Here is a 19982-nt window from a genome sequence, read left to right as displayed (position 1 = left end):
GAAACTCAGCACAGGTGGGAGGGGCTCAGCTCTGTGTGTGCTGATGTGTTAACTTTAAAAATATGCCGTCTGACTGCTCAGACTGAGTCAGAGTAAAGTTCACATGCTGACGTGTGGAGACATGAAACCTTGTTGTAGCTGCAGGTGTGAACACACTGATCCCAGATCAGCTCTGCTGTATTTGTAACATGAACATTTCTGCTGCAAAGCTTCAAATGTTCAGCATGTTTCTCTGTTTCCAGTCTATAGATCCAGTCACACTTTCTACCTTCACCTGTGCAGTAAAGACTGAGAGCAGAGCTGAAACCAAGCGTCCAATCAGTGAGCAGCATCAACACCTGAGCTTCATTCAGACTCTGTTATTGAAGATGTTGTTGGTACAAAGTTCATCTGCTGCTCACATGAATCCATGAAAGATTTATTTCACTGAATGTTTCTTCAAAGCTCATTTCAACCTGTTGAAGTCATGAATGAAAGTGCAGACTGAGAGTGGATCACATGATGTTTGAGGTGTGTCATGTGACATGTTCAGTATTGTCACACATGTCTAGATTGTCCCTGATATCATAACTGCTCAAACACTGATGATTATATTTGAAGAATTATTCCTGATGGCAGCAAAGTTTGAATGGAGCTCTCTGTCTGTGCTGATTTGTCGCCCTCTGGAGGTCAAAGCACAAACCTACAGGGCAGCTGGGGAACAGCAGGGATCTGAAATCATACGAGATGTTAGTGAGAAGTTAGAACAAACGGACTTAAGATGGCTCGAAGTGATCAAAGTTGATCTAAAACAGAAGATAAATCCAAAGCAGCATCAGATGAATGTTACCATTTCCAGTTACGGTGCCCTTCATCTAATATGGAAATGTGTTGTTGTTTTTGCCGTGTTGTTGTTCTTCCTATTGTGTTTAGGCCAGAGATGCTCTTCAAACAGCGGACAGACATGACCACATTACAAGAACATGGTGTGAGTCCGATTTGATATTCCAGTCAACGCTGAGAGACCTTAACCAGGAAGTCAGAGGTCAGCTGATGCTGCGAGCAGGAAGTGAACCAAGGGAAAGGTCCACTCTACTCAATCTCAAAGAAAATATGCTGGTATTTGTTGATGTTGATGGTACAATAAAAATATATAATATAATAAATAATAAAATATCATGTGATGATGAGATGTGTTGTTGGTGTTTGTATTTTCTGTAAATGTCTTTTTTAATGTAAATGCTTTGTTCCAGACGGACAGGGAATCAGTTGCTGTACGATGACATCATCTTGATGTTGACGAGGAGGGCGAGGAAAACTAGTTTAGTCCTGCAGATGGCGATCTTGCACCGTGTTCAGAGAGCCGACACTTTGATGGTGCTGCTCTACTCAGCTTACTTTAGCCTGGGTTGGACTCTATATGAGCAGCTTCCACTCTGGTTTCACTCTTAAACACACTTGTTTGATTTCACTTGTAAAAGTTGAAGAATAAATATTTTATTACAAAATTATTTGTTGATGCATTTTTTTAGGGTCAAATATCTTGTTTGATTTGAGGAATGAACTGTTAGGGTGGAAAAAGTGAATCAGGTTAAAATAGTGGTGCTTTATATCAGTGAAGATGTATAATGTAATTTAAAATGTTGATGATGGGTTGTAGTGGGCTTGTACTTACAAAACTGCCTCATTTTATTGGAACGATCCACAGTTGCATCCATTCACGGATGACATCTGACATCATTTGACATCTGGTCTGAACACGTTTGTACACAAGATGCCTCAGTTCTGGATGTTCCCACAGACTCCTCTGTGCACCTAAAGAAAAGGTCAAGGGTCAGCAGCACATGTAGTTGGGACAATTCTTCAGTCGCACAAACTACACAATGATTTTCCTCCAATGACGACTTTTCACTTGCAGAAATGGTCCTGTGTGATTTCCAGGCTGTGATATAAAAACTAGTTCCTAATGGCAGCGACTCACTCAGTAAACATGTGTTTCCTTCACCAACCTCACACACAGATCCAATAAGATCAGGAAGTGGGCAGTATAGTACAATATGTGTTATTCTGTGCTGCACTGCCCAAACTAAAGATCTGCTGAAGTGTTGGAAATGATCCAGATGTTTATTTTGGACGATACAGCAGAAGATCAGACATGAAAGTGGAGATAACACAGAAGACCTGCAGCAAAGGTCAGAGGTCAGACTGGGCCCCTGGATTCAACAATGAGCCAATGATCATCAAGCAGTGACTAAAGCAGAGCCCTGACCTTCTGACATTCATCACACAGTCAGAACAAATGTCTGCTGATGACTTCATCTCATGAAACGACTGATAGATGTCAGTTCATTGATCAGCTGAGCTGCTGATCTTCATCGTCACAGAAACATTCAGCTTGTTTCAATCAGTAAATAACTCCCACTACTCCCAGTTTGAACTGTTCCCACTCAAAATGCTGTGAGAACAATGATCATTGTAGAACTTCACAAACATCACGTGTTGTTTTCCACATGTAAGATCAGCAAACACACAGAAACTTCCTGTTGCCACACACGGCCTCTAAAATCTCTTCCACGCTTTCTGTCTGAAGTCCACTCTCTGTGTCGGATCCACAGGAAACAACAAGATCTCATTAACATGGTTTTCAATGTGTCTCCTTCCAAAAAGTCCAACCAATGAACAAATGTGTGTATTTGTGGAGGCCGAACAAAAGCATGACACATTTCTCTGTTTCTATAAACTGGAGTCAAACACAAACATGAAGAGTTTCACTGACAGACTCCAAAATGCCCCCACAGTGGATCAAAGGGAAATCCTACAGTGTGGCCAGAGACTCTTAATGGCTCCAACATCAACACATCCACAATGTTGGATCCAGTTCTGCCTCACAGAGTTACTAAGACACACCCTCTGCCAGCATCACAACAGCTCCACCTGCTTCACCTGCCTCCTCAGCATCTGTACACCTGAAGAGAAAAGAAAGGCTCCAACAGCTCAAATCTACAAAGGATTCATGAAGTTTCATCCAACAATAACATGTTTGCCTTCCACAGTGTGCTGTTAGACACCACTGTACCTCTGCCATTTCAAAAAGAGCAGCTTGGGAACATTTTGGCTCCAAACACTTTGTGTTTAAGTTCTTTGTTTTCTTTGTGAAGCCGACAACATCTGGAGCTTTGTGACTCATACAAACATCATTTTGTTCTTTAGATGACAGCAGACTGGGACTGAATAATCAATCACTATCAAACCAATAAAGACAAACATGCTGATTTTACAGGAACTTTGTTGGAGAAGCTGCAAAGACATGAAACTGGTGGAGATCCCAAACCAGTTGATAGTGCTGGTTATTCCAAATAAAGCTGTTTCCCTTTGAGATGAAATGACTTTGTGTCCTGATATATAATAAAGATGTTGTTGTTTTTGAGCCCCTGTATTAAAAGTAGCTTAAAGTCAGCTTGAGTTTGATGTCTTTATGTCAAAGCTGCTCATGATGTTGAGCTGCTGATGGAATAAAAACAATATATAAAAGCATGTAGTCCAGACTTAAATGTAGCCTGTTGTTAGCTGAGGTCCACACACAGTGTTTGACAGTGTAAAGTGTGTGAAAGGGCTGCTGGTGGAGCTCACTAGGATGAGCAGGTGACCACGAGGTGGAGAGCAGCTGGCCTGGCTTTGACCCGGGCCACGCCCCCTTTCTCTCTGCTTTGCTGTCACTTATCTTCACTGCTCTGTCCAATAAAGCTGAAAAAGGCCCCGAATCAAAGAAATCTGCTGCAGCCTCTGAAATGTCTTCTGTTTCCTTCCCGACGGCTTTTTCACCGTCAGCCCATCAGACAGTCCAGCAGCATTTATGATGATGTCATGATGTTGAAGAGGCTGCTACGGTGGCCTCCCATGACCCCCAGCCTCATCACAGCTGAGATGCAGACATTTGAAAACATTCAGCAGACAACTGAATAACAGTCCAACACAACAGTCTGTGTGCAGACACACACTGACCTTTCATATAGTCAAACACAGCTGGTTGAGTCATTTCTCTGTGAGTCTAAAGTGAATCTAGTATTTGAAAGTCCACTTCCTGTATTTGTTGTTGAAGACTTCTTCAGCTTCTTCTCAAGGACATCAGCTGCTTGTTTGGCAGCAGAGGCAGTTAAGAAGCTTCCTGAAAAACACTGAACAGTGAGTTCACTGTGGCATATGACAGATTCAGCTTTCTGTGTGCAAATGTGTCTGTGTCGACCTTTCAAATGCTGTTGAATCCAAAACATCAGCGGCTCCTCGGCTGCTCACTTCATGCACTTCTGTCTGTGTGACAGTCCAATGACATCACAGCTGTTTCCAGCCCCAGTGTCTCAGGACTGGACACCTTTAAACATGTCGAGGATCAAACAGCGTCCAGCTAAACACACATGAAACTATCAGAGCTGACAATCATTCCAATAACATCTAATGGTTCATGTATGTAGACACAGGACTACAAGGAAATGGCTCTCAGCATCTGGCTGTGGGAACACATGAGTCCCTGTTTGTGTTCAGATTGTGTGCATGTTTTAGACGTGTGTCACATGTAGAAACACAACAATCCCACAATGACACACAGATGTGTTTGACACAGCTGTGCAGCTGTAAGTTGTTTCTAATGATTCATTGAAGCTCTTCTAACATTCTGGAGACGATCAGTACATGAATCTGTTCAACACGACAACAATTTGACTTCAGTGTGAACGTTTGCATTAAATAACCTTCTTCATCCAGCTGACAGCATCTTCATCCTATGATGTGAACAGTTCCTCCTGTTGATGACAAACCTCTGACAGGATCTGCTTGAGGAGCTTTTTCATGTGCAGCTCTCTGAGCTCAGGGCTGAGCTGCTGTTTCATCTTTAAGAGCTGCTGCCTCCTCGCCGGACTTGTTCTCCTCTTCTTCTCCTAATGACACCATTTCTGCTTCATATTAAATTCAATAAAGATGCTGACATGTATCTGTAGCAACAACATCATTGAATCTAGAACAACTGGAGCCAAACCAGTGGCTCTGCTGGGATCACTGGTGAGCCAACACTTCCTTGTTGATGCAGATTTCAGGGCTTCCTTTTGCTCCTCCGTTATAACTGTTCTCTCTTCTCAACACATGATGACACAAAGGAATCAGCAGTGACAAAGATGATGCTGAAGAGAAGCACACACTTCACACATATAACAGAGCAGTGCAGTTACACACACCTCTGCTCGACATCAGGCCTCAAACAAAGACACAAAACACTAACTTGACTCTAAACAGAAGAAACGAGCAGCTGTTTCTGTTCTGTGCTTATTTATATTTGACACACATGCTTCTCTTTGTGCAAACACACATCGCACTATAAGGGTAACCTCGCACACAATGATTGGACAGCACAGTGATGATGCTGGGAGATCCTATACGCAGCAACACAGAAACACTGAGAACTTTAAACAATGATGGAAAGTGTTATAAATGACTTGTTGGCCTCTGATCTGTCACAAACAGCTGAAACGTGTCTCTCATGAGTCACATGAAGGTTTTTGACAGAAAGGACAAAAAGTAGCTGCAGTCAGTTTGTGTCATTTTTATATTTATTCATCTGGGAGAAAAATCTGAGGGACATTAAAATGTGTTTTCAACAGAGACAAGAACATGAATATAACAGAACAGGTAAATGAACATGTTTCAAGTAAACAGCTGGACTGATCAGGTCCAAACACAGAGTGATAAACTTGTCAAACAGCTGTCATATCTTTATATAGAAGCTCTTTATAAATGCTGCTCACTGCAGTCTGTTTACTAATAATGTCAAAGTGTTAGAAACACAGAAACATCAGAATGGTCTTTGTTCACAGAAACCTGTCTGGGATCCTTTGTTGTTCTTTTGATGCAGAGTTACATTATAAATATAAAGAGTTATTTCAGAGTCTCATCAGTTTTCCTGCATGTCTTTATTTAACACATCAGCAGGGCTGAAGCTCTCATGTTAAACACACACTGATCTATGGACACGTTCATGTGTTTCTAACAGAACCAGGCTGTTATCAGCCTGCACTAACATTATGTCACACACACTGAATGTAACAGTGACAGTTTACATCATCACACAATCAGCTGTGATTGTTTCACTGTCATCAAACGAGTCAACAGGAAGTAGAATCAATAGAAACCAATCATTTACTGACAGCATGTCTGATGGAAATAAGTGCAGATTATGTATGAAGTCTAACTGCACACAGTAACTGTGTTACAATAAGGACTTAACAGCGCCCTCTGCTGGAGTGTTTCAGTACTGCGTTAACTAGAATACACCACCTCCTCCTCACACCACCTGCTACAGCTCTACTCTTCTATGACTACAGTCATCCACAGCACTGATGTGAGGTCACATGGTTCATATGTAAGGAGCACAGCTGACCTCAGGTCAGTTTAATGACTGTGAGCAGCAGCTGTGTTATTGTCACTGTGACAGGGAGACACTCTCAGACACAGCGCTCATGTCAGCTTGTTCTCATGCAGGAGGATCAGGAGCTCCATGTTTGTCTTTCTGTTTGAATCATGATGTGTTTGTGCCATCAGAGTCTGTCATGAGTACTCAGGGTTTCACAGCAGCTCTTCTGGATGCTGACGAGGACTCCAACCTCATGTTTCACCTCTCTGAGCTTCTGATGTCTGTGAACACTCGTGTTTCTTCTCTGGGCTCATCTGGACAAAAACACCTTTCTGTGTTTGGCTGCAGCCTCATTCTGACTGACAGGAAGTGTGTTATCCATGAGCTGCACTTCTGTGAGGAAGTTTCCTGCTGTGTTTCCTGTCTGTGGACAAACACGAGTGTTCCAGCTGAGGACTTGGTTCCTTCCACCTGTCCATACAGGACATCACGCTGTCTGCAGCTCTGTAAATGCAGCTCCAGGTCCTTCCACGTGCTGCTCTGTATTTGTGCAGTTTGTAGTGTGTCCTGGGAAACGTAGCACACATGGTGTTCTTCTGCTGTTTCCTCCTTTCACTGAGTGTGAAACACTGACGCTGTGCTGTTGTTCACAGAGGGGAGCTGATTCTAGCTGCAGCTGGACTCTGTCATCTAACTGAATGTGTTGGTGCTGATCACGGGGCTCTGAGGGGGGAGCAGCAGGAGGACTCTGGATGCTGACGTCAGTGTATCTGTGGAAGCTCCCACAGCGTGTCTGTCATTCAATATTGTGCTGTATATTGTATCTATGCAAAGATGAACAGACTGTGTGTTCACTGGTCTCTGTGCTGCAGCTCTGATGTCATCATCACTCCCTCCTCCACCCTCAGCAGTCCCAGCATGCTGCTGTGGTGCACCCCACCCTCACTCTACACCTGAGCCACAGACCACACCCTCCACCTCAATATACACCACAGTTTTCTCTGCTGTGGAAATGAGATCAGGAGGAAATCATCATTATTATTATTTAATAAACGCTCACATTAATGTGGGCTTATTTGTTTCATATTAGAAACATTAGTTGAGTGTTTTTAGTATAAAATGGTCAAAGTCCCTCTTTTTGCTCCTCCCCTCACCTGTGGATGGGCGGTGCTGTTACCGTGGTGACAGCTTGGATGTGTTTCAGTCCTGCCTGGTTATCACTGCAGGAATCTTTCACATTTATTACAGGTAATAACTCTGATTTTTCTGTGTATTATGAACCAAATGTATCCTGATACACACAGAGATGGATGAGCAGAGGTTTTTTTTGCAGTTTATGTAGTTACTATGGACTTAATGCATACATATTATTAAAATTAGGGCTATAACAGTTGTATTGATGTATAGCAACTTGAAATGCTCCCACAAATGGCTCCACAGCATGTAAAAATATAACAAAAGCTCTGGCGGACTTGGTTCTGTGGTCAGTCTTAAAGGGTGAAGTTAAACTCTGTAATCTTCACTGTGTCACAGAGTTCAGTGAGTCCCGTTATTCACAGTATCAATCAGATCATCAGAGAACAGCTGATCAGCAATCAGTGGTGCCAACAGCGCCTCCTGTGGTGAGAGGATGCAATAATGCAATGTAGCATTTTTCCACTCAACACTTGCAGTCATGGAAACTGTCTGTTGGATCTGTGTGACGTTGCTTTCTTGGTTAGAGTTCCTCACAAATGTCCAGATGATTCTTCTAATGAGGCGTCGACCATGTTTGCAGCTCTTTGGAAGAAAACGTCGCCCTTTGCCATCCTTACTTTTCTTTGACTTCTTCAAATGCAGCTGAACTCCAGCTGGTATTTTCTTGGACTTTGCAGCTGTTTCTGGTCATCAGTTCATTCCTGCAAACCTCTGAAGCTGAACAACAATGATGCTGCATTGCTGGCTGATCCCAAAAGGTTGATTCTGTTCATCTGGACGTTTTCAGAAACGTTTGCTCACTGATCAGGTGACTTCTTCAGTCTCAGCTGACTGCAGCTTTACAAGCTTACAAACAGCACATTTGCACAATGACTGAAAGCAGCAGCACCTGATATATATGATACTAATATAATACATATACATATATAATCCATACTAATGATGAAGGAACTGAGCTCACAGTCCATTGTTCATTCAGTGAACTACTCAGTTTATTTTGGGCCTCAGAAATGCTCACTCTGTTTGTACATCACTGTCAGCAATAGACTCATTCTGCTGTGTGGACAGGAACACATGTGACATCACTTCCTGTTTGTTTGTGACTGAAGAAGTTTACAAGGAATCATTTAGAAGAGTTTCAAACATCAACTGATTGAATCCATGAATCTGAAAACGTGTTTGTGAGTGAAAGAGACAGACATGTACAGACTGAACTATCTGTTCAACAGTCAGAGTGTTTCTGTAACAGGAGACACTCTTTACACTCCACTCAGCACAGGGACACTGAGCCACCAGGAGAGCAGAACCAAAACCCAGGATAAAGAGTTTGAGTGAATGTGGTGTTGAAGGTGTGGAGGTGGATCAGAGTGTCAGAGGAGACTCTGTAGAAGGACAGAGTGCCAGCAGGACAGTCCACATACACTGCTGCTCTGTTAGAGACAGAGGAGGAGGAGGAGGAGGAGGAGATGGATGCTGATCTGTAATTGTGACAGACATAACAAGGACCATCATCAGAGCAGCTCAGCCTCCAGGACTGATCATTGCGTCCAAACACACAGTCATAACTGTCTCCTTTCCTTCTGATGCTTCTGTAACTCACTGATATATAAACGTCTCCTCTCCACTCGACCTCCCAGTAACAGCGACCAGTCAGACCATTTCTACACAGCAGCTGATAATCATCAAATCTGTCTGGATGATCAGGATATGACTGAACCTCCTCCACATGTGTCACCTTCCTGTTGTTGTCAGACAGTTGGAGCTTTGTGTTCACTGTGTTTGTGTCGATTGTGAGCTGACAGGAATCTGATGGAGAGAACAAACACAATCCAGCTGCAGTTATTGATCCATCATCTGTTCATTGATTGACACTTTGATGATGACTCCTGACATGATGAAGATGGTTGAATGTGTGCTGCTTTGTTTTCATGAATCCCATTAAAAACACACTTACACTTCCTCAGACCTGGTCTCAACCATCGGACTCCAGCAGGCTCCACCCTGAAAGGAGGAGGGGGGTCAGAGCAGCACAGTCAGCATGCACACATGGACATTACATGGCTCTCACACACACACTGTTACACACTGAGCTCAAAGCTCGGCTCCACTGTTTTATTCAAAGAAATCTACATTTATTTATCAGCACATTTAAAAACAGCTTGAGCCAAAGTGCTGCACAGAGTAGAGAGAAAATAGGAAACATACACAGTAATGACTATAAAGACTGGTCAGGATTGAAAGCTACAGAGTACAAATGTGTTTCCAACCGGCTTTTAAAAATGTCCAGTGTTGGTGACGACCTGATGTGAAGGGCGACTGTTCCAGAGTTTGGCTGCAGCCATCGATAAAGCTCACCTCTGTTTTTACGTCTAGTTCTGGTCAGAAGCTGCTTATCTGCAGACCTGAGGGCTCCACTTGGATTCTTTTGTTAAAGAGAGATAAGATGGAGCCAATCCATTCACAGATTTAAAGACAACCAGATCTGGAAGTGGATTCTACCACGTACTGGTAACCAGTGGAAAAAGCTGGTGATGGGTCGTCTAGCACAGACCCACCGCTGGAACCAGACAATTGATGAGGGAGAGAACTGTGACAGCGCCGTTCCTTCACTTGACCTCAGTCGCTCTCGTCTGCTCCCTCGTAACACTGCTCTTTATTGAGCTTACATGAATATGCACAAGTTCATTATGACGTCTTACACAGGTATGAACAAAGAGTACCAGTCTGTGCATAGTGTGTGTGTGTGTGTGTGTGTGTGTGTGTGTGTGTGTGTCTGTGTGTGTGTGTCTGTGTGTGTGTGTGTGTGTTCCAGATGTGACCCTGTGACCCCAAAGCTGGTGCTAAGAGTCCAGCGGTCCCCCTAACAAAGGGCTCTTATACTTAACCAGACACAGAGTAGGTGTCCTCCTACACCAGGGGTCTCAAACTCGCGGCCCGAGGGCCAATTGCGGCCCGCAGGACGATAGTTTTTGGCCCCACCTTAATATGAAAATGTAATGTTAGTTTGATAATGTATGACACTTTACAGTGTTGTGGGCGGAGCTGAATTAACCCACCAATCAGGGTGGGATATGGATCTCAGGGGACACCAGCCGGGCTTGATGCAAGCAGGGAAACATTTCTCAATGAGTCAAAGTTCCAGCAGCGTTGCCCTGGAGTGTTTCTTTCTTTCCTGTGCCTGGCTGGCTTCCTCCTTTCTATTGGGCAAACGCCGACATTCGCCCCAGCGCGCTGCGTTCACAACACTTCAAAAAAAGTTGTTTTTTTAAGTTGCTGCCCAGCGGGACATTATACGTATATAGATTTATACACACGTCAGTGGGATTTAAAGTTATTTTTCCACAGAGAGAGATCTCATATTAACTCTCACAGTGATGCGTAGGCGGCGGGATAAAAGAAAAGTCATGAACTCAATGCAGCCCAATTTAGTCTGCAGTCACATAGCGACACCTGTTCATCGGCAACAACAGTCCCCGGTAACCCGGACTAATTATAGGGTCGCACCGTAATTTGTGGCTCGATGTTTTTATTTGCATCACTGCGTTTGCATTGCAGCAAACATGAACATTACATATATTTCAATATAATGTAAAAGCAGTCAAAACAACTAACATCAGAAACAGCTGATGTTATTTGTTATATGTCACGGTGTCATTTCCGCTTCTTTCTCCTGTAACAACAGCCCGGCGCCGTGAGCAATCGCCTTTTTTGCGCTCGCTATCCCTGCACTTTCTACCATCTGCAAACGCCACGGTGTTCGTGTCGTCAGGAAAAGTGGGAAATGCAATATTTCTTTGTTGAACACAGGGGCACCCCGACCTGTCTTATTTGCACAGAGAAAGTTGCGCTGCACAAGGAATACAATTTGAAACGTCATTACACAACTAGACATGCTGAGCTGGATGCAAAATACCAGGGAGACGAGAGAGCGAACCGGGTTGCCAGTCTTAAAACAGATCTACTGAGGCAGCAAGATTTCTCCAAGAAAGCAACCAAAGAGAATAATGCAGCAGTCGGAGCCACGTGGTTAGTGAGATGATTGCTAAAGCAGGGAAGCCATTCACAGAAGGTGCATTTGTCTAAAAGTGCATATTGCAGGCTGCAAATATAGTCTGTCCGGGAAAGAAAGGTCAGTTTAGCAACATCAGCCTTTCTGCCAACACCGCAGCAGATCGCATTTCTGACCTGTCAAGTGACATTTATGACCAACTGTGTGAGAAAGCCAAATGTTTCAGTGTATACTCAGTCGCTCTTGATGAGACCACAGACATCACCGACACTGCCCAGCTCCCAATGTATGTCCGTGGTGTTGATGACAGTTTTGAAGTGATGGAGGAGCTGCTCACAGTAATTCCAATGCATGGCCAGACCACCGCTCAGCAGATATTTACAAGCTGTGTGATGCCATTGAGAATGTTGGTTTGCCATGGAAGAGGTTTGTTGGAATAACAACAGATGGAGCGCCATCAATGACAGGGAGGAAACATGGACTGGTGGCACAAAACAAACTGGAAGAGGAAGGCGTGGAGGAGGCCATTGCTCTGCACTGCATCATCCATCAGCAGGTCCTTTGCAGCAAATGCCTGAAGTTTGACAATGTGATGTCTATTGTTGTGAAATGCATCAACCAAGTCAGATCCAGGGGCTTAAAGCACCGAAGGTTCTGTGCTTTTTTAGAGGAAATGGAGTCAGAATATGGGGATGTGCTCGACTTCACTGAGGTACGTTGGCTCAGCAGGGGAAATGTATTAAAGAGACTTTTTGAGTTGAGAGCAGAAGTGAAGCCTTCATGGAGAAGGATGGAGTTAGTGTTCCTGTGCTAACTGATCCCAAATGGCTCATGGACTCAGCTTTTCTTGTTGATATGACACATGAGCTTAATGTACTGAACAAGACGTTACAAGGCCAGGGGCAACTTGTCAGTGCTGCCTATGACAACGTGAGAGCATTCTCCACAAAACTGGCGCTCTGGAAAGCTCAGCTCTCTCAGACAAACCTTTGCCATTTCCCAGCATGCAAGGCACTCGTGGATGCAGGCACACCATTCAGTGCTGACGAGTATGTTGATGTCATTTTGATGCTACAGGAGGAATTTGATCACAGATTTGCTGACTTCAAGACACACAGAGCCACCTTTCAAATGTTTGCGGACCCCTTCTCCTTTGATGTGCAAGATGCCCCTTCTGTGCTTCAAATGGAGCTCATTGAGCTGCAGTGCAACTCTGAACTCAAAGCAAAGTTCAGGGAGGTGAGTGGAAAAGCAGACAAGCTTGGACAATTTTTGAGAGACTTGAGCCCTAGTTTCCCTCGGCTTTCCCGAATGTTCAAGCGGACCATGTGCCTTTTTGGTAGCACATACTTGTGCCAAAAGCTCTTCTCCACTTTGAACTTCAATAAGTCCAAGTACAGGTCCAGACTTACGGATGATCATCTTCAAGACATACTGAGGGTCGCAACTGCTTCCTCCTTCAGGCCAAATCTGGCTCGGCTATGCGAGAGGAAACGCTGCCAGGTCTCTAGCAGCAAGGAGTAGGCAAGAGAAGCCATGTTCAGAAGAACAGTTCATTTTCTCCAGTGTTCCATTCATGTTCAGAAGAAGGTTATAGAACTGTTAATACAGACATTTCAATCTAAATACAGCAGATATAGAAGACTGAAAGAAACACACAAGTTCACTGACTAAAAATATCTTATTATTATTTTATTTATGTATTACAGATTGATTTATTTTCTTATTAATTCTTAATTTGTTTATTTATTTTTCATATTTTGTGTTAAAAAATAAAAATAAAGAGATTTGAGAAGATTGGAATTTTTTAACCATGTCTTTCTTGTGGAAAACCTAATGCGGCCCAGCCTCACCCAGACTCTGCCTGCAGCGGCCCCCAGCTAAATTGAGTTTGAGACCCCTGTCCTACACCATAAATCAGTAAGAGAGGGTACGACCTCTCTCATGGCCCCAAGTGGTGTGTGCATGCCAGAGCACTCTGGAAGGCACACAGAGTCTTTACAGACTACTAAGGATCGAACCTCTATCATCATCCAATCGATTATAAAACTAAGCATGTATGAGTAAATATTTTTAAGCATATCCCATATGGAAAAGACTAAAAACTTATATGATGAAAGTCATACTCACGAAAGTGGCCACTTTCTCATTACTTTCATATATTGTTTTAGTAAGTATCGAAAACATACAAGTTTCATTATATAATTTTTCAAGGGATCTTATATCTGTTTTCACTCTTGTATGCTTTTCATACAAGTTTCACACAAGACAGATACAAACTTTATAAGATTTATATATCTTTTCCATATGGGAAATGACAATCAACAATATAAAGCTTACAGCTGGTTTTAATAACAACATTTATTTGTTTCTCAAATGAGAAAGAGCTATCGAGAAACACTCCTAAATCTTGAGTTCTTAACTTTTCCAGTGGGCCAAATTCAACATTATCTGCTAATGCTAAATAGGCTGCCGTTATTAACTAATGCTAATTGGATGTGAATTAGCATTATGCACTAATGCTAACACTTACTTTTTAACAATGTGAGTAGCTAATGCTAACACTATTTCCCTTAACTTTATAACAATGTGAACGGCTAATGCTAACACTCTTTTCCCTAGCAATACAACATCTGAGCTGCTAATGCTGAGTAGGTCGCCATTAGCACCTACGTCTAATTAAAGGCAAATACGCATTAGAACCTAATGCTCATATCGTTTTCCTTTGCTTTATAACAATGTGAGCAGCTACTGCTAAATAGCATTAGCTAATAACAGCAGTCTAATTTAATGTAAGTTAGCCTCATTTGCATTATAACGATGTGAGGAGTTAATGCTAAGTATGCTGCCATTAGCAGCTAATTCTAATTAGGGGTGAATAATTATTACCAGCTAATGCTAATATCGTTTTCTCTTCCCTTTTAACAATGTGAGCAGCTAGTGCTGGGTAGGCTGGTGCTAGCAGCTAATACTAAAGCTAAAGCTAATTTGATGTGAATTAGCATTACATTAGTGAGGAGTTAATGCTAAGTAGACTTCCATTACAGGTAATGCTAATTTTAGGTATTTAGGAATTGGCAGCTAATGGTAATACCATATTTTCTTGCATTATAACAATGTGACCAGCTAATGCTAAGTAGGTTGCCGTTATTAGCTAATACTAATTTGAGGTGAATTAGCATTATCCGCTTATGCTAACAATGTTTTTTCTTACTTTTTAAAATATGAGTAGCTAATCTGAACATTTTTTTTTATTTAATTTTAACTTTTCCCCTGCGATGTGAAGAGGTAATGCTAAATAGCACGCCATTAGTGGCTAATTCTAATTTTAGATGAAAAAGCATTAAAAGCTAATGCTAATACCATATTTTCTTGATTTATATCAATATCAGTAGCTAATGCTAGCCATCATTAGCTAATGCTAATTTAGGTGAATTAGCATCATCCGCTTATGCTAACAATGTGTTTTTTTACTTTTTAACAATACGCCATTAGTGGCCAATTCTAATGTTAGATGAGAAAGCATTAACAGCTAATGCTCATACTGTTTGCTTTGTAAGAATGACAGCAGCTAATGATACGAAGTCTACCGTTGTTAACTAATGTTAATTTGATGTGAATTAGCATTATCCGATAATGGTAACTCTTTTCCCCTGCATTACAACGACGTCAGGAGTTAATGCTAAGTAGGCTGCCATTAGGGGCTAACTCTAATTAGGGGTGAACAATTATTAGCAGCTAATGCTAATACCGTTTTCTCTTTCCTTATAACAACTTGAGCAGCTAATGCTAATTTGATGTGAATTAGCATTATATTAGTGAGCAGTTATTGCTAAGTAGGCTACCATTAGCAGCTAAAGCTAATTTGAGGTGAATAAGCATTAGTAGCTAACGCTAATACCCTTTTCTCTTGTGTTATAATGATGTGAAACGTTAATATTGTTCTCAAACAACAGAATGAGAATGAAATATTGATTCTAACAGGGCCCATAAACAGTATTAGCTTAGCAGCATTAGCTTATCAGAGTTTTCATCATGGTCACATAAATCCTTAGCAGAGCAAAGTGGCCTACTTAGCAATAGCTGCTCAAGTTGTAGAAAGCAAGGGAAAACAGTAATAGCATTAGCTGCTAAATGTGCACTTGAGAACAAATTTATTGTTAATTCAGCTGTGAATGTAGAGTTTGTCATTATTTAAGCTTCCATTTCCAAATGTTAGCTGCTCCTGTCTGCCTCTTTGTCACAAACACAGACTGAAATGATTCACAGCCTTGTTTCATCCTTCTGTCACTGTGGACATACAGCGTGGGAAACATACACATGGCTGACACTTTATTAGGTACACTGGTATCTATCTCAGGTACACCTGTGACCTAAATGTTCCTGCAACCAGACTCCTTGGAGACCCCTACATAAATATCCACGAACTATCCAGCTAGACTAGTGTGTCTGTCCCTGAAAATATTCCTACATGTGTGATTGTTCATGTCTCATCTGCAGGAAACAAACAGGAAGTGAGTGAAGGACACAGGAAATGTTTCCAGCTCTTCCTCCTCTATCAGACATTCTCTCCATACCTGAGAGTGTCCAGTCTCCAGCCTGGATCCTTCAGTCCAGCCGACAGCAGCTTCATTCCTGAGGGACCTGGATGATTGTAGCTCAGGTCCAGCTGTCTCAGATGGGAGGGGTTGGAGCTCAGAGCTGAGGCCAGAGAAGTACAGCCTTCCTCTGTGATCAGACAGCCTGACAGACTGCAGACACACAAAACAACAATCAATCTGTCAACAATCGTTTTCTCTTTGTCACAATAACATCTATCCATCCATACATCCATTCAATGTAACTTTATTTATAAGTGACAATACCCAACAGACAACAACAGTCATCTGAAGCTGTTTAACAGTGTAAGGTAACCGCCTCCACTGTGAGCAGCACTTGGTGATGGTGGGAAGAAGAACTCCCTTTGACACAAAGATCCTCCCAGTGAAAACAGGCTCCAGGAGGAGCATCTACCATGACTGGTTGCAGGGTGAGGGGAAAGAGAAGAACATGAACATCAAGAATGCAGCGAGTGGTAAAATAATAATAATAATAATGGATTGGATTTATATAGCGCTTTTCAAGGCACCCAAAGCGCTTTACAATGCCACTATTCAGTCACTCTCACATTCATACACTGGTGGAGGCAGCTACGGTTGTAGCCACAGCTGCCCTGGGGCAGACTGACAGAAGCGAGGCTGCCATATCGCGCCATCGGCCCCTCTGGCCAACGCCAGTAGGCAAGTAGGGTAAAGCCCAAGGACACAACGACCAGGACAGAGAGCCCAGGGATCGAACCGGTGACCTTCCGGTTACAGATGCGATTCCCAACCCCCTGAGCCACGGTCGCCCTAAATAAAGATTTGACCTCAGTGTGCTCAGTGTTCCTGTCTATTCCTAACATATTCCTAACACGATAGCTGCACTTTAGAGCTCTAAAACTGGAACTGACACATAAAAATACTGAGAACACAGACTAGCAGCCACTGCATGGCCTCGAGTACGTATGTGGTGCGTTCAAAGAGCATCAGCATAGACATGGTGGGTTCAACAATATAGGACATAACAATTTCTATGGCGAAAATACTATCAATGAATGAGCCATAACATTTTAGCCATGTAAACATGTTATCAGTGGGCTTTCCAACAACTTGCATTGATCATTAAAGGATAAAATACGTGAGTCGAGGTCACTACGAGCCATGCGAGGGTCAAACATGGCAGAGAACCTTCCAGCAGCATCTTGGTTTATAATCCGCCTTTGGATCATCAGTTTAGGAGATGAAGGATCCAAGTAAAATAACAAGTTAAAAAATATGCAGCTATGGTCACTCACATGGACATCCTCCACACATACATCATGTATATTTAAACCCAGGGAGAAAACAAGATCCAGTGTGTGACCCTTTGTATGTGTGGGGCCAGAAACATGCTGCCTAAAGTTAAAAGACTCAGTGACAGTGATGAGCTCAGCAGCAGTGTTACAGGATGCTTCATCAATATGACGGCTCAAATCTCCCAACCTTCTCCAATGAAATGATGGATGTCAGAAGGTCATTAAATTCAGTTAGAAAGACCCCATCAGGTAGAATAAAATACAATAACTGGTTTTTAGAGAACTGACCATCATCTGTGACTCAAATGCAGAAAAGGAGTCCGAGGTCATCAGACTGCATGTGAATCTGTCCTGGTAAACAACAGCGAGTCCTCCACCACGTCCTAAAAGACGCGGAGTTCAGATGACGGAGCAGCCAGCCGGGCAGATTTCATTCAAGTGGACATAATCAATGTTCCCTCTAAGCTGCGCACGGGCGCAATCCGCTGACACGCTCTCTGCACACAGAGTATCTGCATTGCGCACAAAAAGATATCTAACAGGCTGTGAGGCTCCTGAACTCTCTGCCCCCCTCTCACGGACAATAACCATATCCAACTTCTTAATAGCAATGAACTGGTCTGCATTGGTGCATCATATCTTTATTCTCTTCCCCCTCCTGCCCCCCCCCCCCCCCCCTCCTTCTTAAATAGATAACTATCATATCTGATATCATATCTCACAGTACAATAATATTGAATGGGTTGCATTGTTGTACTTTGTCATGTTTCTCAGGTCTTTGTCTGATTTTCTACAAACATTACTTGTCATGTTCTCATGTTGTTGCTAAGGATTGTCTTATTGCATTGGAGTCACACTGGGTTAAATATGTACACTTGGGTTTTAAGGGGTATTTATTATTTTCTTCTTTTTTTGGGGGTTGTATGGAAGCCCCAAACGCAATTTCATTGTTCTTGACAATGACAATAAATAAATAAATACTAAATACTAAATACTAAATACTAAATACTAACCTGAATTGAAATTAAAATAAATACGTTAACAATTCTGCTTTGCAGTGTTAGTCAGTGACTGGCTGCTCCAGTATTTAGAACGATGCCGCCTTATCCCATAGTCCAGCCAATGATTCACATTCGTATATACGCAGCTAATCAACGTCGCTGACGGGCTATGACAGCGTCCTCATGTGCCGACACCGGTGTTTTGGTTGATGTAGAGTGAAGCCACGTTAATGACAACATGATCCAGTGATCCAAGGGACCGCTCAGGGAGTTTGTGTGTTCGCTCAGACACATGAAACATTAGAGGGAACATTGGACATAATTCTTATTTTGCTGCCACGTCTCAGTCAGACACATGAAATCTAGAGACTCTTTAATAAAGAGATCGCTTAGAATAAATGATTTGTTTGTTATGGAGCGAACGTTAAGCGGGGCCAACCGAGTTGATGACGGTCGATCTGCAAAATCAACAGCTGACTGCAGCGGCACTTGAAATAAAGACAATGCAGACCTGTGGACCTGCTGGGCAGGGCAGCGACTCCAGAGCTGGGGGAAGCAATGATCGATGAGCAGACATAGCTGTTATCAATAAAAACAGTGAACGTTTGACGGACACACCGTGAGAAAAACTGCTTCTGAGCCACAGAGCCCAGGTCCCAGTCACCGGCGTAACATATTAACTAAATGTCAGGAGAGGAAGTGGACGCAGGCACCAGGATTCTCCCCACAGCCAAGAAGCTAGCCTCTGGTAGCTTCTCAGTTTCACCTGGACGTCGGCCCTCGTTCCCCTTTTCCATCTCTTGAGGGTGAAAGTCCTGCGGGTTGTGAAGAGTAGCACACCAGGGGAGGAAGAGTTTTTCTGTTCAGCTGTTACAGTAGCTCTCCACTGAATCTTTGATGTTAAACCCTTTAAGACCTACCATAGAACCAAGTCTGCCAGAGCTTATCTTTAGATTTTTACATGCTGTAGTGCAGACCTTCCCAAACTGTGGTGCCCGCCCCCTAGGGGGGGCGCAGAGCCATGGCAGGGGGGGCGCGGTATGAAAAGGGAGGGGAACAAAACGCTTGAACACTGCTAGCACGGCGCCCACAGAAACGCAAAGCAGGAGATGAAGCATCGCTGAATATGTTTCCAAACCAACTTCATTCTAAGCCAAAGACTAGAAAATATGGTGAAGCAAATCTGCCCTTTGGCTTCACCTGCACAGGTGCTGAGGTAGGTCCCTGCGTCGGGAGCAGCGCTGGGCTCTTCCAATCATGGACAAACAGGATCCCACATTCTTAATTTTTAGTTCACAAACACTTGTTGTAGTGACTAACTACTCCTGACATTTTGGAGATGTTTGCTCTTTATAGAGTAAAGTTACAGCGGGATACAAATAACATCAGGCTGATCCTGCCACGATTTGTTCCCTCGATTCAAATCACAGACAAACAGGATCCCACAGCTGTTTATGTTTTTGAACCCATTTTGCACAGAGAGGCATTTTTTGAAAATGTATTGACAGCAATGTTGATTAGTAT

At 42.9% G+C, this 19982-nt stretch overlaps 3 protein-coding genes across 3 annotated transcripts in view; 1 reads left to right on the top strand and 2 right to left on the bottom strand.

The window, feature by feature from the left end:
* Positions 1–1283, top strand: part of LOC146640649 (uncharacterized) — a 108495-nt gene extending 107212 nt beyond the window's left edge. Inside the window, exon 5 of the mRNA XM_085399951.1 lies at positions 913–1283. Coding sequence (XP_085256077.1) covers positions 913–947 — 35 coding nt within the window. The 3' untranslated portion in view covers positions 948–1283. The remainder of the gene's footprint in view (positions 1–912) is intronic.
* The window catches only part of LOC146640647 (uncharacterized), a 126267-nt gene that overhangs the window by 69294 nt on the left and 36991 nt on the right, over positions 1–19982 (bottom strand). The window lies entirely within an intron of this gene.
* LOC146640648 (protein NLRC3-like) overlaps positions 8844–19982 on the bottom strand; it is a 47951-nt gene continuing 36812 nt past the window's right edge. Inside the window, exons 8-10 of the mRNA XM_085400041.1 lie at positions 16160–16333; positions 9528–9574; positions 8844–9379 (exon numbers count right to left, since the gene is read on the bottom strand). Coding sequence (XP_085256167.1) covers positions 8844–9379; positions 9528–9574; positions 16160–16333 — 757 coding nt within the window. The remainder of the gene's footprint in view (positions 9380–9527; positions 9575–16159; positions 16334–19982) is intronic.

Source organism: Rhamphochromis longiceps, unplaced genomic scaffold (assembly GCF_057381845.1).
Source record: "Rhamphochromis longiceps isolate RC_006_pf unplaced genomic scaffold, R_longiceps_female_GT1.1 unmapped_scaffold_4, whole genome shotgun sequence".
NCBI classification, from domain to species: domain Eukaryota; kingdom Metazoa; phylum Chordata; class Actinopteri; order Cichliformes; family Cichlidae; genus Rhamphochromis; species Rhamphochromis longiceps.
This window is presented reverse-complemented; position numbering and strand designations above follow the sequence as displayed.